Source organism: Etheostoma cragini, chromosome 4 (assembly GCF_013103735.1).
Source record: "Etheostoma cragini isolate CJK2018 chromosome 4, CSU_Ecrag_1.0, whole genome shotgun sequence".
Lineage (NCBI taxonomy): Eukaryota > Metazoa > Chordata > Actinopteri > Perciformes > Percidae > Etheostoma > Etheostoma cragini.
The window spans coordinates 25,642,822-25,660,375 of NC_048410.1; the positions used below are offsets into that span (position 1 = coordinate 25,642,822).

Here is a 17,554-nt window from a genome sequence, read left to right on the forward strand (position 1 = left end):
TCTGGCTTTATTTCTAAACCTAAAAAACATAGATGAAGGCTGAACTTGTAATGTTTTATTAGTTTTGTTACATTTTGATCTTAAAACTTACTTTGTTGTGTTTAACTTCCTTAATAAAAATCGGAAAAAATTATAGAAAAAGCTGCTGATTTCCTTCTTGAGTCCAGCATGCACCTCACAGACTGTGTGGAGGTCGCCCTGCCCCATCGCTCTGCATTCCCCAACCCCCAACTCAGCTCTTTCCGACGCTGCCGTCTGTGTTGTCCAGACAACGAGTAAAGCCACAAGAATTTCTGCTTTAAACAATCATAATAAATCTATCACGTATGTGGAGGAGGAATGTTTCAGAATAATAGGAAAGAGGAACCATAATTAAAAAAAGACAAAAATCCCCTCAGTTAGTAGGAAAAATAAACTAATGACAAGTGATGATGTACTTCTGCTTTATTAGATGGATGGGGGAGGGGGGGGATGGATTGGCACAAAGCTGGTGGGGCAGCTGCAGAGAAGGGGGTGTCTCTCCGGCCAATGGGGTTGCAGGAGAGCAGCTCTGTCAGTGACATGAGCTGAAGTACTCCGCCCAGCGTGTACAACAGAGTCGTTCTCAGTGACAGCTCAGACAATACGGTGTGAGACACACACACACTCACAGTGGGATGTCTCACTGATACTGTAACTCAGCCTCTTGTGGATGGACTTATTTCTCTGTGTGGACACGGAACACAACTGCTGAACAACCATGGTGAGTACTGCAGCTTCCTTTGACCAAATTACAATAACTTTAGTTGCTGTGTTTTGAATCATTCATCATGTCAGTTTTGAATGTGAACTGTGATGTGTATCTTTTGCTTGTCCAGAGAAATGTCACTGTAGACCACCTGCTTGGATTTGACTTTAACTTGCAGTGTCAGCTACTGCCTATTTCTACACAGCACCCTGTGACCTGCTCTACTGTAGGCTATAATCTGACACAGCTGAGAGAGATACTTTATGAGCCTCATTAACACACCAGCCTTTAGAAGTAAGATGATCAACACAGGCTGCTCAGAAACACATAATTGGGACATTAGGCACATGTTTAAATACTGCAAGATATTCAGCAGCAGATGTAAAAAAGATTGCACTTAGTTCTAGAGAATCCAAGCATATTTGACTCGTCTACAGTTTATCCACGCATTTTCTCAGACTAGTTTTAACGGATGGATAGAATCATTTGATAATTACAAGTACCGAATAGGTCTGCCCAGCTGTAGCTACACTTGATATCTACACTACCAGTCCATTCATTATTTGGTTTGGGGGTCTTTGGGGGGAAAGTGTTTATAAAGCCTTGACATGATTAATGTAACAACAAAGCATAATCTTCCCAAGTCCTATCTGTAGCAGTGGAGGAAAAGGATATGCATCATCCTGACATTTTTCCATGCAAATTAAATATCTCATAAATAGCTCATCTTATTCACCCGTTCTTTAAAAAACGTGACTAGTTTGGTTGATGACCATGATCAGTTTGCGCAATCTCATTTGCATTCTCAAAGGTTTTTCCGTATTGGAATTACTTCTGTTTTTAGATCATTGAGAGCTATTTTTGGGATGCCTCATGTGTTGTGTAGCTGTTTTATCAACAGAGAGCAGGAGTCAGTAGACAGTCATGATCCTCTTCACATCCCACCCAAGGAAATGAACAAATGTTTAGTTTCCCATCTCTCCTGCGTTATCCTGTCACTTTCCATGTGTTTACCTGCTGAGGGCTATTACTGATCCTCATTGTACATCCTGTCAGGATATATGCCAGCTAAGAGAATGAAAACTAAATGATCTGAGTCAATGGTCAGTTCATAGGTACCAAAGACGTCACTTCAGTCTTGCCCGCTGCCATATTTGTGTACAAAACGGTAATAGAGTTACATAGAGCTAGGCTACAGATGCATAACTATATTGGAAATTGGATAGGATATTGGTTGTGATCCAACTGTATTTTGTCCCTTAAAATATACAAAGCATCTGCCCCAACTTACTTTTCCCAACATTGCAATTACCTTGCAACATCTATCCCCGTACGCTGGAGATAGCCTAGTCTTCAAGAGTACATATATATATCAATAACATTACATTGGAGCAGGATGGGTGAACAACACCAAAATATGGCACTTGAAGAAAAAAATGTGTACAGTCAGTAAATGTGATGACAGGACATGAACCATGTCATTTGGGTTGTGGTTTACTCTAGAGTAGTCATGCTATTAGCTAGCTAGTTGTTTTGTTAAAGGGCTAACAGCTTGTTTATGTTAAAGAGTTGAATAAAAACAATTTTTGAAACATTTGTTTTCATGAAAATAAATGAGGAACCACACTAGAACACACAGACGCTCTCTGACACATTGATATAAAGTGCTTCATCTGGTTACAACTACTGGAGGAACAGGTTGGAACTGTTTGGATCACAGCAGCTGCGCGTGTGTTGTTGACTTGGCGCTATGCTAACAATAGCTGCAACATGTGTATTTTTTCACGGATGTACGAGGAATAAATCTGTCGATAGAAAACAAAAATGTCTGCATATGTCTTACTTATACCAAGATTGAGCTAGTCTAGCAGTATGGTGTTTAAATGTGTGGGATTCTTTGAGTTTGAAAATTCCACTATCTCAACATAGCTAACGTTAGCTCAAACGACTGGCTGACTAATGTTCACCAGGGACAGGAAATCGTCAATGTATAGAAGCTAAATCTATCCATTTAAAAAAAATTCAACTTATAGCTCTACAAAGCTTACGTTTGCTTGCTGACTGTTTAGTCAGTTAGACCAGAAATTGTTGTTTGTCAGACCAACTTTCTCCTTTGGGATGGAATCAAATTGTAGTCCATGGTTTCTAAGAGGACTGTTACTACAGCCAAATGCACAGCATAAACACAACGTTATGTCAGGCAAACTGTACTAGTGTGTATCACGCATCAGTCCTATTTAACTAACAGCCAGTGTAGGGAATATTGAGTGATGAAGGTGCCAGAGACAGATGTGCTCACCACACTCACACAGGCACTATTTGTTTTTACAAGGTTACAATAGTTCAGCAGCCTATATGCATTTTTTTGTAAGGCCCTCTCCTCTCTCTGCTGTCACTCTACCTCTCTTGCCCAAGTGAAGTAGCGGTACCGCAGCGTGTAGCACACGTCGAAGCTGTCATTATCATTGATGTAAAAATGCGAATAGGCCCAGACAATATTGGTGGACATAAAAAAAAACAAAAAAACATTTTTCTCTGAAAGCAAGACACTGCTGCCGAGGTCTATCAACACAGTGCCGCCAACCGGAAGTGCACGCAGTGTGTCATCACTTGTCCATTTGCAGGGATGCACCTTTAAGATTTGACCATGTTAGAGTCATAAACGCTCTATAGTATAGGCTCATAGGAGATGCCAAACCTCCCCCATCTGTATAACCTTATTATAGTATTGTCTCAAAAAGAAAGTAGTCCTCTGTGAATGTTTAATGTAGCACTGTTCATTGCCCAATTCCCAGGGGAAGATGTTTATGTGTGTGCAGGGAAAACAAGCCAGTACACAGAGACAACATGGTGAGTGTGACCACAGGCAGGAGATGACACTGAGGAAGTGGGGGTTTAAACAAAAGTAGCGTGTGAGCAGTGAGATACCTTATCTGCTGTTCCTCAAAACATCTGCCACCGCACTGCATCTTTTTCTTCATTTTTTGAACAGTTTGTGAGATGTGGCTGTGCCACAGGGTTGCTTATTAGCAACATTCATCTTTTATTTAATGAAGATATAGATAATTACAGTTGAGTTTGTATACATATTTATTTTTTAATACATCTTTTTATTTGCCAAAAACAGCATATGGTTACAGACATGATTGGCAACAAACCTTTAGTTTTTTGCTCCTCCCACCCCCAACATCCTGCCTATGCAAATAACAGTTCCGCAGGAAGAAAAAGAAGATCCTATTTCCAAAATACTGTATATACAGGGTATTGTACCAAGTAGGTGGTAGGTGATAAAATAAATTAAATTAAAAATTAAATTAAAAATTAAATAAATAAAATTAAAAAAATATGTAATACATATTTTGAGGTATGAATAAAGGAAGTTTCAAATAAAACACCATAGCATCCCATCTCTTATGGAATTTGTGGATCAACGCTTTGATGGAACATTTAATCTTTTCTAACTTTAGAAACAGCATCAGGTGGGTCATTCATGCCGAGGCTTTGGGTGGATGTTCCCATTTCCGCTCCAACAGAATCCTTATCCGTGCAAAAAGAGTTTCTAAGGCAAATGCATCTTTCAGTCTACTTGTCATTTGTGTTCCTTCCCCTTGAACACCAAAAATAACCATTTCAGCGCTAGGTCAGATGTCATTGTCAAATGCCTTAGACGAGGTCTGGAATACCCTTGCCCAACAGTTGTTCAGCTTGTTACAGAACCAAAACATGTGTGACATGTCTGCCTAAGTCCTTTACATTAAGGTAGATCATGGACAGCCTGGCCTTAGAATAATGTGCACGATGAAAACCAAGGCGAGCACATGATATTGACCCATTTCCCCTACCCAAGGCATTATTCCGTGTTTCATCTATGACTATTCCAACCTCTTAAACCCATTCTGCTCAGATGTTAAGAAGTGACTAGGCTGCCTCATACACTACTCCTCATTCTGTTTGTTGGGACTCTTGTTTCAACTCCAACCATTATCACACGTTACAATGAAGCTACTCCTAGTCACTCCTAGTGAACGCCACAGCGGTGTAATAAAATATAGAACTTACTTTACTTCCATCTGTTTGCTTGTATTCAAAATGTTGTTCAATAAATGAATTATTTTACATCTACAGTGTGACATGCAGCAAAGTGCTGCAGGTGGGAACCGATCCGCAGCCGCTGTTTCGAGGGCCTCTGTACATGGGGCGCCAGCTCAACCAAGTGAACTAAGTGGGCGCCCTCACCATTGAGGGGATTGATTATAGTGGGTTGTGCAGCTTAAGTTGCTAAAAGTCAAACAGAAATATTTATTTTAACATCAACAGTCCACAAAGTGATAAAAGCAAAGCACATGTTGAGATCTGCATCCAAACAAGAAGAAAATAATGTCTTGGAGAGGCCATGGGTTCATCTATCTTTAATAGTAATTTTTGTGTAGTTTTGTAACATATGAAGTACAGTGATTGTTGTCTTAATCGTATATTGTAATAAGAGGATTAGCTGTGTGTGCTTGGACATTTCTATTGCTTGTGTGCGTTTGTTTATGAGATTGTGTCATAGTTCTCATCAGTTCCCATACAGGAAATACCAGGGCAGCTGCAACGAGTCAGTGTCACTGCCACGCAGCCTCCTCTTGGAGCTCTTTGGAATGAAATGAATGAAGTGATTTTCCATGCAGCGCATCTCAGCATCATTCAAGATAATAAAATTGATTGACCGGGAACGAATTCCCAACATAATGATTCACAGGGAAACCAAATATCTCTCCCAGTTTGTCTATCTGTCCCACTGCCTCCTCCTCGTCTCTCCCCGGCCCCCATCTTCAAGATACTGTGGGAAAGTCCAATATGTCATATTTACAGGCTGATTTCCTGTCCAAATTCAAGAAAAGGGATTATCTCAACTATGTGCCGTGCCTCATCGTGATCACCGCCGCGCTGTCTGGGAAAATTAACATTTTTCTAAATGTGAGCGAACTTTTAGTGGTGTGTGACAGATCTGATCAGCAGCATTGTGGGTGTTGTTCTGTGCCTGACATCCATCTGGATGTATAATGGATGAGGTGCTGACCTGACCCCGGGGTCGTGCCCAGGCTGTCAGGGGGGCAAAAGGTCAGAGGGTGTTGTTCCCTACACTGGGGATCACTTCCTGGACCTGTTCCAGTGGCTCTCTGGGACTGGATGCTCTGACTTTGTCGACTAACTATGTCTCTACAGGTGCTCCCTGATTGTTTGCAGGAAAGCTTGCAGTTACCAAACCGCATTGCGCTTTTAAAAGAGGGCGACTTCCCCTGTGTAGGGCAGTTACAAAATCCATGCAGAATATTTACCCCTGTACTGAGGACAGCAACCTTCCAGTGAGCAGCGTAAAAGCTATTGGAAGGCTGGTGGGTTGATCCCTGGCCCTGGAGTCCCATGTCAAAATGTCCTGACACTGAAGCCAGGATTGCTCCAGATGCTTGTATGTATGAGGTCTATACTTTGTTGATGTTATGAATGCAGTTCATTTACAACCCTTAATGGGATCTGATCAGTTTCTGAGCCAGCTCTCTGACTTTTTCTTTACCTGTACTACTGTTACAGTACCAATTAGCATGTAGCATCCCATCATTTCCACAGTGGAGTTATGTTGTCCTACTTCAATTCATTCATCAAGTTTTATTCTACCGTCTCAAATGTGCATTTCCACTCCTCCTGTCATATTGCAAATTGGTTTTGGTATTTGAAGGAGTAATTTGTAGATGTCACCTCAAGGGTCTGGAAAGTTGTGATGGGCATATTTTACTGTTTTCTTTTAGTAAACAATAACCCATGAAAATAATAATCCGAAGTTCTTGAAGTAGCTTCATTTGGCCTGAACAGAAGCTCCTATTCCCAACTTTTATCAGCATTTCTTACGTTGCGTCCGACAAGGCCGAAGTTAATTTGTGAACAGGATGGAGCGGAAAGACGGGAGAGGCAAAGACAGCTGTGCAGTTAAAGAGCTGAAGGCCAGCTGTCAGAAGGCTGATCTGCAAAGGCAGGCGTGTGCAGGAATCCAAAAGAGTCACAGCTGAATCTGACTTTGTTACTGTACTCAATGATCAACATGCAGGCGCGGGACACGTGACCTGAACTCACTTTGAATGTATTAGATCTGGACAGAGTGTAACTGAGGTAAAGAATCACCAATAATCAGCTCAAATGATACGCTGTGGTGTAATGTGTGGCCCACTACAGGCACTGCAACTTTTGAAGCTTTTTACACACACATCCTCACGGAGGTCTGGATGGATGACAGTAACACAGGCAGAGTTTATAGTGATGTTCATGTTGTTGCTGATGTCATCTTAGCATAGCGTTTACTGATGGTTCAGGAGAAAGTACATCAACATAAATCTTTGTTTGTACGCTCGCTGACTGTCATTTGACCCCCTTTTACTTGCATGTCTGTTGCATGACCCAGAGGATTAGGCAGGGAGTTTGCTGAGGCTTGGTGTGTGCGCGTGTGTGTGGGGGGGAGTGTGTGTGTGTGTGTGTGTGTGGGGGGGGGGGCGCATATCAACAGGTGCTGAGCGTGTTGGGCTCTGATGGTGAATGGGCTCTTTGTTGCCAAGGATTCAGCCAACACACACACACATACACACACACACACACTCAGCTGAGGGTTGCGTGTTTGTTTTGTCCGTACCATTATTTCTATAGTGCCTTGGATCTCTCTTTATATGTAAGTGGCGGAATGTAACCAAATACCTTCCCAATGTTGCCGTTCTACATACAGAAAATACAATAAATGTGTTATTTATTATTTCTAGTAAATTTCTTTTATTTTCTGTATGTGTGTGTGAGTGAGTGTGTATGTTGTTGTAACTACCTGCTGTAACCTGCTGTTCCCAGCTTGCGATTAATAAATACAAATCTATCTATCTATCTATCTATCTATCTATCTATCTATCTATCTAACTATCTAACTATCTAACTATCTGTTTATCTATCCATCTATCCATCTATCTATCTATATATCTATCTATCTATCTATCTATCTATCTAGCCATCTATCCATCTATCTATCTATCTATCTATCTATCTATCTATCTATCTATCTAGCCATCTATCTATCCATAGAACCATCTATCTATCTATCTAAGATGAACATTATAGTTGCTATGCAACAACAAAGTTGTTTCTAATTAAACAAACTGCGCTATTGTTTGTTGGTTTGTTTTATTGCGGAAAAACTGCTGCTGTCCCAAGGGAATTTCCCCATTGTGGGATGAATAAAGTATTATCTAATCTAATCTAAAACATAAAGTATAAATTAGTTCCACTATGCCTACAGCATTAAACAACCATGTTATATGTTAATGCATCAGTAATCATCAAACAATATGATGTACAACAAGAGGCCATTGGACAAAATATTTTCCATAACTAACAGAGCGCTGCCACTGATGCATCACAAGATTGTGAGATGAGATTCCTTTATAAATAATAAATATAAAGAGGAAGCTCTTGAAATGGTTAACCAATGACATCCTGTTTCTCTTCTAACCCCTGATTTAGCTTTAATGGTGTGTGACAGTGTGTTTTCCGCAGTGTTTGCATGAAGGTGTGTCTAAATGTAAACTCTAAATTTAAAAGCTTTAAGCTTTTTGCAAGTGGGGTATTTACTGACTTATTTTATGTTGTAGAACCAAATGTGAAAATCTCTACTATCAGGCATCCGGCACAAAAACCCATTGACTTCCAAAAAAGGAAGTAAAAAAAATAACTTATTTCTATGTGACTCATTCCTGCAGGACTCTATATAGGGATAGTCAAGAAAGTCCTTTCTTCTGTAAGTAGGATCTCACTTGGTCCATACTGTAGCTGTGTGTTCATGGTTTAAGGCAAAATACTGTCTCCTCTGTTCTTTCTGACTACGGTGGGAAATCTGCAGCACGAAGTTAACCCTCTCCTTGATTTCATGTTGTTTGGGAAGAAGGAGCACCAGGAAATCGGGGGAAATGCAACGCTACCAAACCACGGCCGAGAGACGTGCATTGCCGCACCATGTAGTTACATTTTTTGAGAGGTGCACGTCAGGCTACAGCGTAGGGTTTGGTGTGGACGCAGAGGGGTCTGCAGGGATACGCCGTTGATTCAACGCACATTCATAAAACGGCCTTTAGCTTCAATTAATCAAGTAAAAATGACAGCAGGCAGAATAACCACACACACTCACACATTTACACACATCATACCTGTTTGTCATAAGCCAACACTGGGCTATCATATTTTAGGATATATTGTGACGCATGGAGAAGCATCTTTCTATTTGTTTTCACTAAACTTGCTATGTGTCAATAACACACTCACTTCCGTTGTTGCTTATGTATTTGTTATTGCAGTGTTTGTATTTGTGTTGTAGCTTTTGCATTTGTGTTGAACCGTCTTGGCCCCCATATTTTTGTACCTTTATTATTAGAAGGAATTAATAAAGAAGGCTCTACAGTCACAGTTTGTCTGCATTCCGGTTTTATTGCAGGCTGAAATCCGTTTTGTGCATCACATTAAACCCTATTGTAGTCAGAGAGAAGACAGCAGATTTTGTGAAAAATGAAGTGGTCAAAGTAAGCAACATCATGACACCCAAAGTACACAGTTGGTTCACATCGCATTCAAACATACACATTCTCATTCAAATGAGAGAAGAGTGCACATTAACGCTTGTCAAATCACAAGCTGACCAAGCTTTGGCTTATGGTTTTGGTTTCAAGGCTTGACTCATTAACCGCTTCTGAAATGTCACCACTGCAAAGATGTGGACCCAGAAAGAAAGGAAGCTGTAAGTGTTTATGGTTATTGCAGGTAGCCCAATCTGATTGAGGGTTGTCACATACAGATCAGAGCTGGCAGTGACTTCACAGAGAAACAAGCATATTAATAAGTGATAATTCTTTGAGTACATTCAAAATATGTGAATAGGGTTTCATTTGCATGTTGATGCATTTTTGCAGTGATTAAAGTGCTCCCAAGCCTGCTAGACTAGACTCCATTTACTTCAATAGAGAACAAAAGTTAAGAAGTGAAAATACAGAGGAAAGAAAGAACAAAAATATGTCTAACCTAATATTTTGAGGTTCCACAATTTACTTTAACAAAAAGTAAAGAGTTACTTCATGACAACTCTTGTGTAAATGTGCAATGTTTCCTTGTGAATAGGATGACGACTCAGCTGTGCAGCTTCTAGCAACATTTTGCACGAGGAAATGTCGTAAGCCTACAGCAGCAAGACATTTAGTTTCAATACCTTCCTATTAAATGTGAATCTGTATTTTGCAAATTATAATTTAGGAAATGACCATGCTGCATGTTGAAAATGTGCAACACACTATCCACTTGGAGCTATGTTTTACTTAATCTATATTTCAATTTCCTCTGTTCTTTCTTTTTTTTTAGAACAAACTTGCAAAGGCTCTGTATGACAACACTGCAGAGTGTGCAGATGAGCTGGCTTTCAGAAAAGGGGACATCGTCATGGTGATAGATCAAAATGTGGCTGGCACCAGCGGATGGTGGATGTGTTTTCTTTATGGACGGCTTGGTCTGGCCCCTGCAAATAGACTGCAGCTTTTACCAAAAACTGGAACCACTGCTTGCTCAATTAGCCACAACACAGAAAAACCCCAATTAACCGATGCTGAAACTGATGACAGTGCGCAAAGTATCTACCAGATCCCGAGTGTACCCCGGCTTTCTAGCAGCCCAGCCTATGAACGCATGGACATGATCTACAAGGTCCCATCAACACCTTTATCAACTTCAAAAAGAACAGTCCAGCCAGCAATTAGTCACAGCACCAAAGGACCTAAGGGAAAAAAGGTACACATTGTTTTAAAGTATTGAATGTATATAAATGTTACTCTGTCTATTTCTCATTACTTTAAGTTTAAGTAGACTGGTGCAGAGATGTAATGCTGCGAAACCCCTGCTGGCAAAAGAGCTTACAGATGGGGACCAGGGGCCTCTCCATGGGACAGGCATGCAGCAACGGCGCCTTTATTGGCCTTTAAAAGACCAACAGACACAGACTTCAGACACTTTTAACTGCAAACAGCAGCTCATGCCGCCAGGGGCCGTAGAAAGACAGAAGTGTCTGTACGGGTGCCTGTGCGGCAGAAGGTGGGGAGAAATAAACCCACATGTTCACCATTTCCTCTCCTGCTCCAGGGGAGTCCTGTTCCCTTCTGCAGTAGCTACCTAATATTCATGCAGCATGGTTTCTGTTATAGAGCTGCGTTAACTGGCAAAGTGCATGCATAATGGGCTTCTCCGGCACTCTCAACAGGCTTCAGAGCAAACACTGTCCCATAAATGTGTTAATGCAGAGGTCAATGGGGTTGATGCAGCTATGATCAAAGCAATGCAAGTGTTACCAATCAACCCTAATATTACTGCCTGACTGTCTTGTCTGCAGGCTTCATCCTTCAGCATGGCGTCCAGTCCAACAAGGGAGGTTTACGATGTTCCAAGCCCAGCAAGACAAGTTTCTCTTTCCACTGTGAGCTCCTGGAAATGTACACAACAAAATGCATCAAATGCAATGACTGTTTGTAGATATTCTGCTGCTTCACTGTTATTGTGATGTTCTTTTTGTAGGAATTAACAGCTCCAAGACATTTGCCACGAAAGAACTCGCTGGTTCCAATTTCGGAGCTGGGGAAAAGATTTGACTCTCCGGAGAAGTTAAAGTGTAGCAATCCAGAACACACTTATGTAAGTATCAGACATTTAGAGGGATTAACAAAGGCCTTTATAGTCTGGACAACTAAAAAATTGACAACCTTGTTTTTGTGCACAGGTGTATGCAGTTCCACCACCTTTGCATCAAGACCCAAACTATGACATCCCTGCTCCCTCGGCCCCAGAAGCTCAACAGAAGATGATGGGTGGATACAGCACCCTTCCAAGCCCCCACAAGCCTGAGTGGATTTATGATGTGCCAGTGGTTCCTGAGAAACAAAGTCCACCCCAAGGCTCCTACCATGATACAATTTGCAGGCCACTCTATGACACTCTTCCAGCACGTGCTTGGCCAATTCAAAAAGGCAGTCCTACTATTTCTCTTTATGATATTCCAAAACCCAGTTCGATTGACATCCCGAGTCCACCGAATGGGCTGCCAAGGGTACCAATTTATGACAAGCCCCCAACTCAAAGGCTTACAGAGGAGTTAGTTTATGCGGTTCCCCCACAGGAGGAATCTCTCACACAAGTTCTCCGTGATCCTTCCAGTGATCATATACCCCTAGAGTGCAGGTGCGATTCAAGCAATGCTCATGAACTCACGAGGGTGCATCTGCAGCGAATGAGAAACTTCCTGGCATGTACGTCTTTCTGTGAACTTCCGGGACGTGGGGAGTCACTGGTACAAGAGGACGACAAACTAGGTAGAACCCTGCGTCTCTCTGCAGCAGACAGTCAAAGAATCAGCACGGCATCCAGCTCCTCCACCAGCTCCTGTGACTCTCTGGCTCTGATCTCATCCTCACCTGAGCCTCTGCGAGAAGTGACACTCAGTCAGGACGAGGTCTGTCGCAGACTTCTGGAGCTGCAGGAGTCCGTTTGCAAGGCTGTCCCCCGTCTCATGGAGTTTGTCAGCAGTCAATGGAGGAGCAAAGAACATCTTGAGAAACACCTGAAGGAGATCAAAGAAGCAGCAGAGGTGATTGCATGTTCTTTGACCTGCTTCCTATACTTTGCTTTAGACATTAAGGGCAATGCCTGTCGTTTGACCGATGCCAACCTTCAGACGAGGCTCTATAAACAGCTGTCCATTGTAGAAGACTCAGGTGTGATTCTACAACAAACAGTAAGTGCTCTAAACATAGCTGGCTGGCCCCTTAATACACTCTGTCAGGACCATGGGCAGGTCCAGACACCTGATCAACTGGAGCGCTTTGTTATGGTGGCACGCACTGTTCCAGAGGACGTCAAGCGCCTGGTGTCCATCATCAATGCCAATGGCAAGCTTCTGTTCAGAGCCCCTCAGAAAGCTGCAGAGCCTCAAAACACCACAGGTCAGCCAGAGACAAAGAAAAGTTCTGATGAAAGTGCACAGGGAGGGGACTTAGTGGAGGATGACAACGACTATGTAGAGCTACAGGTAAAAGTGTCTAATCTTCTCAGTCATCATAAATAATGTAAATGGTAACTGAATGGTGAGCTTTTGACCAAGGCAAACCAACGCATATTAATGTAACTTGAGTACTAATGAATTTGCTTTTGACTTTCTTCCTCAGACTAAGAATGATTTTGAAAAGCAGCAGAAGGACGTGCATAAGGAACCAAAGGGAAATGTCACATCAGTCTCTACCACGGCACAAGTGAGTATCTCTTTTGACAAAAAAGATTTGTTCAGACTTATGATTATGAGAAAAACAAAAAACACCTTGTTTATTAAAAAAGTAGATTGTGATATAGCCATTACAATATTTATGATTTATGACTTTCTTGGTAGTCAGAAAGAGACAGGAAAAACTGTAGCCTGGAAGACATAGTACGTGGCCATCTACATCTTCTTTGCTCTATCCCTACACTGCTTAGGCTAATACCAACTCTTCTGAGTCCGGCAATGGCACAAAAAAACCTCAACCACCCTTCCTGTCAGAGCACTGCCGGCTTTACTTTGGCGCCCTCCAGAAGGCCATCGGGGGATTTGTGAGCAGCCTTAGGGAAGGCCAGCCACCAGAGAACTTCATCTCGCAAAGTAAGCTGGTGATTATGGTAGGCCAGAGACTGGTGAACACCCTGTACAGGGAGGCCCAAAGTAGAGGGTCCACCCAGAGCCTCCTGTATAAGAGCAACCACCTGTGTGCCCTCCTAAAGCAGCTTGCTCTGGCAACCAAGAAGGCAGCGCTGCACTTCCCGGATGAACAAGCTCTGCATGAGGCTCAAGAGTTTGCAAATGAACTGGCCCAAAGAGCACAGCACTTTCGGAAATCACTTGAACTCTGAGCACACATATTTTAAGCATGCTGATGTGTTTATACAGCAAAAGACATTGGTTTATTCATCATCAGTTTACTCTTTCATTCATGTCATATTCAACTGCGTTTAAGCTTCAATAGCCAAAAGATCATTGCTTTCTGCTGAATGTTTTTATCATGAGGCATGCAGGTTATTAAGACTGAGAATGTTAATAATGTTAGAAAAAGTTGCTGGGAAGAGCAGAACAATTAAAATATATGGAGTTGTACTTGTACCAGAACAAAAGACTTCACCCCTGTGGAGTTCCAAAATAAATTGCACATTCAGGATACTGTTCTCGGTCCAATTTTAAAATGCAATTAAAATATAAAGTAAAACATATTTTTGTTTATCTAATTAACATTTATATATTCTCAGAATATTGTTTATGTGGATGTTTTATGTATTGTATTGTATTACTTTATTGTGTAAGAGGTCTACTCTCCAGGGTAGTAGTTTGATACAGTCTACTTTTTGTGAAAATCTGTGTAAATTTTCTTTTAAAAAAATGTGTTATGCATTCCCAAACATTGATATTAAAATGAAAAACTGAAAGATGGTTGTGCTATTTTGGTAATGTCTCGCTGATCTATCTATACATAAATAAACCAGTAGTGACCTCTGTAGAGTGTATTTTACACAGTAGGTTGGTTTACTACATAGTTCATCTGATTATGATGATCCCCCTAGCTCTGGGGAGTCATTCCCCGGTGTCCTTATGTTCTTTTTTCCCCAGAATGTTCCCTTGGATCAGAGAGGCTCCAAAATCAGGGTAGCATCTGTCGCCTTGGTCCCGCTCCATGTTCTGTTATGCCATGTTCAAACTGCTACACTGCAGTGCCCTGCTATGTCCTGCTGTGCCTTGTAATGCCGCACAGCGTCCTGCTATGCCGCAAACTACTACAAAGAACTGCTACAGACTACAAATTTTTGTCTATTTTTGTTATTGCCACTCTTCATTCAAACCCCAACCGGCACGTCAGACACCGCCTACTAAGAGCCTGGGTCTGACCAAGGTTTCTGCCTAAAAGGAAGTTTTTCCTCGCCACTGTCGCACTGTTGCTGCTCTGGAGGAAACTACTAGAACTGTTGGGTCCTTGTAAATTCTGGAGTGTGGTCTATCTGTATAGTGTCTTCAGATAACTCTTGTTATGAATTGATACTATAAATAAAATTGAATTGAATTGAAATTGAATTGAAAAATTGAAATGAATTGAATGGAATTGAATTGAATTGAAATTATGAGTAAATATATATGCATTACTAACTGGTGCGTAGAATGGGAAATAGGTGGATTGTAACCTTATAAAGCGTGTCGCGGCCAAAATCAATCGGCAAATGCAGTACCTTGGAGTTGCGCAAGCCATTAGAAAGAAAGGGTTTCAGAGTACAACGGTGCCATTACCGTCTTTGGTTTGAAATGCCTTTTAGGCTTACAGTACACTAATGTATAATTAAAAACAATACATTCAATCATAATATGGTGAAACACATACGTATGTTGGTGGGAGGATTTATGTATGCATTATACACACTTCAGCACCGGATGCGTCTGCTGTCTGCTTCCAGTTTCTCTGTGTCACTAGGAGTTCATTTCACTGACTGAGATGTTGAAAAAACAAAGTTTGCCAAAAAAAAAAGGAGAAGTCAACCACTGAAGGACTGCTGCAAACACAAGCAGTTCCTTGTGGTATGCTGCCCTCTGGCGGCATACCAAAAGGACCTCAGGCTGTGGGAAATTCAGTTGATCCCCACAGGACCCCATGGTGGATCATTAAATGCAATAAGTATATATACTGATGTAAATGATTTTAGATCAGTCACATTTTAAAAGCTATATTACACATACATTTTAACATGCAATAATATATTTATAAGCAATGTATAAAAATAGTACTCCATTTCATTACTTATATTTAATTGGTATTATTGTTTTCTGCGTGGCAGGTGTGCGTATGTGTTGATTTGGTGTCTGATTGTTTGTGCATGTGTGGCATGTTTAATGTAACCTTTCAGGAGATGCACAGCATTACATTGTACAATGTGCAAAGACAATGGAATACTATTCTTCAGGTTTCTGCTTCTCATAATTGTTTATAAAGGTAATTGTAGTTACAGAACCCAAATCTAAATGTTCCAGAGGGAACCATGAGTTGAAATTCCAAAGAAATAAAACAAGATGAGGGTAGTGGATGAGTTACTTTCAGAGGTTTGTGTTAGTTTAGGCTGGCTCAGTATGTTTTTTATCAGGTTTTTCTTTATGCACACCAAATTATTTTCAATTGTTGGATTTCAATGGAGTGGATTTTACATAAAATACCACCTCATTTACAGTATATGCACACCTCACCTATTCTAGTCTAATACTCTGTGCATACTTTTTATTGTTTACTGTACTGCACCAAGCCAAATTTGTTGCGTGTAAACTTGCTTTGTAATAAATCGGATTCTGAATCTATCATTTCATGTACGATAACAGAATAATCATCTCAACCTCATCAGTATCAGCCTGCTGTCAACAATAATTGTCATTGTGGGACACTTAAATCCTTTTTCATATAACTACTCAGATGGTTACTGCTTCCATTGCTTTTTCATGATTTATGCATACCTATCAGTACATATTACACCTATTACCTATCCTTTTTTTCTAGTAATAGAACAGTAATAGAACTTAGACATTAAGTTATATATTTGAAACCATCCTAAGCATTAGAGTCAGTAGACAGCTACACACAGCATCCAGGGAGCAACTCTGGATTCACTGTCTTGCTCAAGGACACCAACTCTACTATGTAAAAGTGCTTTGAGTAGTCGTTAATACTAGAAAAGCACATTTTAAGAACAGACCATTTACATGTGTTTACATTCATGATATGTTCATTTTACTTGAAATCTTTTAGAAAATTCCTGAATTTGTGTTTTGATGTCTACGTCAATGACATATTATAACCTAAATCAAATGTCAAAACAGTGTATTTTTTATGCTTAATGGACAATGAACTAACTGTGCTCTCAGTAAAAAATGTGATGATTATTTGGACATTTTTTAGCTAAACTCACTCAATGTCTCATGGTTGATTGCCTACTGACTTAGAGACTGGAATAAACACAGAACACAGAAAACTCTTTATTAATCCCCCAACGGAGGCATGCCCACACACAGCAGCAAGGGATAGTACAAAAAAACACACTCTAAAGATAAACAATAAATAAAGAGCAAACAGTTGTATCTACAGTATTGCAAAGGCACATTAATGCCCAGTTTTTCAGCTCCAGTGTGTGTGTGTGTGTGTGTGTGTGCCACTCTGTCTGTCTCTCTCTCCGTCTCTTGGAAAGTATCCGGCCACATTGTGGACTTCCTGTGCGTGATTACCTACGTGGCTTGACACATTAGCTTGTAGTTGCGAAATAAATAGAGACAGAGTCTGACAGCAGCAGAAAGGAAAGAGCTGCGGTTTCCTTTACCAACGTATTCTGAATCTGTAAAGCCCCTTCAGGTAAATTTGTGATATTGAGCCATATAAATAAACTTCACTTATCTTGAATTAGCTTGGCTCATTTTGTGATTGTCTTACAAATGACGCTTTTGTACTTTTAGGTAGCCTATGTCAGCAGTCATGTACAACAAATGGTCTGTTGGAGATCAACCTAAAATGGGTCCTTGTCAACATAATGTGATATTTTGCACCTGTCCTGCTATCAGTCAACACTCGCACATAAAAAACAAGCAGAAACCTAGGAAAGTATTGTCAGAAGAACAGAAAATGAGGAAACAGCAGACCGACCGAGGGAGGGGTCAGACACAAGTAGCTGCCCAATATCTTTTCTGAAGCTGGGGGGGGG

General features: G+C 40.9%; 1 protein-coding gene across 1 annotated transcript; it reads left to right on the forward strand.

Annotated features, from left to right (window-relative positions):
* Positions 1–584: 584 nt before the first annotated feature.
* Positions 585–13,880, forward strand: cass4 (Cas scaffold protein family member 4). The gene is made up of 7 exons (XM_034869156.1): positions 585–742; positions 10,139–10,561; positions 11,157–11,240; positions 11,339–11,455; positions 11,541–12,845; positions 12,982–13,065; positions 13,286–13,880. The coding sequence occupies exons 1-7, from the start codon at positions 740–742 to the stop codon at positions 13,694–13,696; spliced, it is 2,427 nt and encodes an 808-aa protein (XP_034725047.1). The 5' UTR covers positions 585–739; the 3' UTR covers positions 13,697–13,880.
* Positions 13,881–17,554: the final 3,674 nt, after the last annotated feature.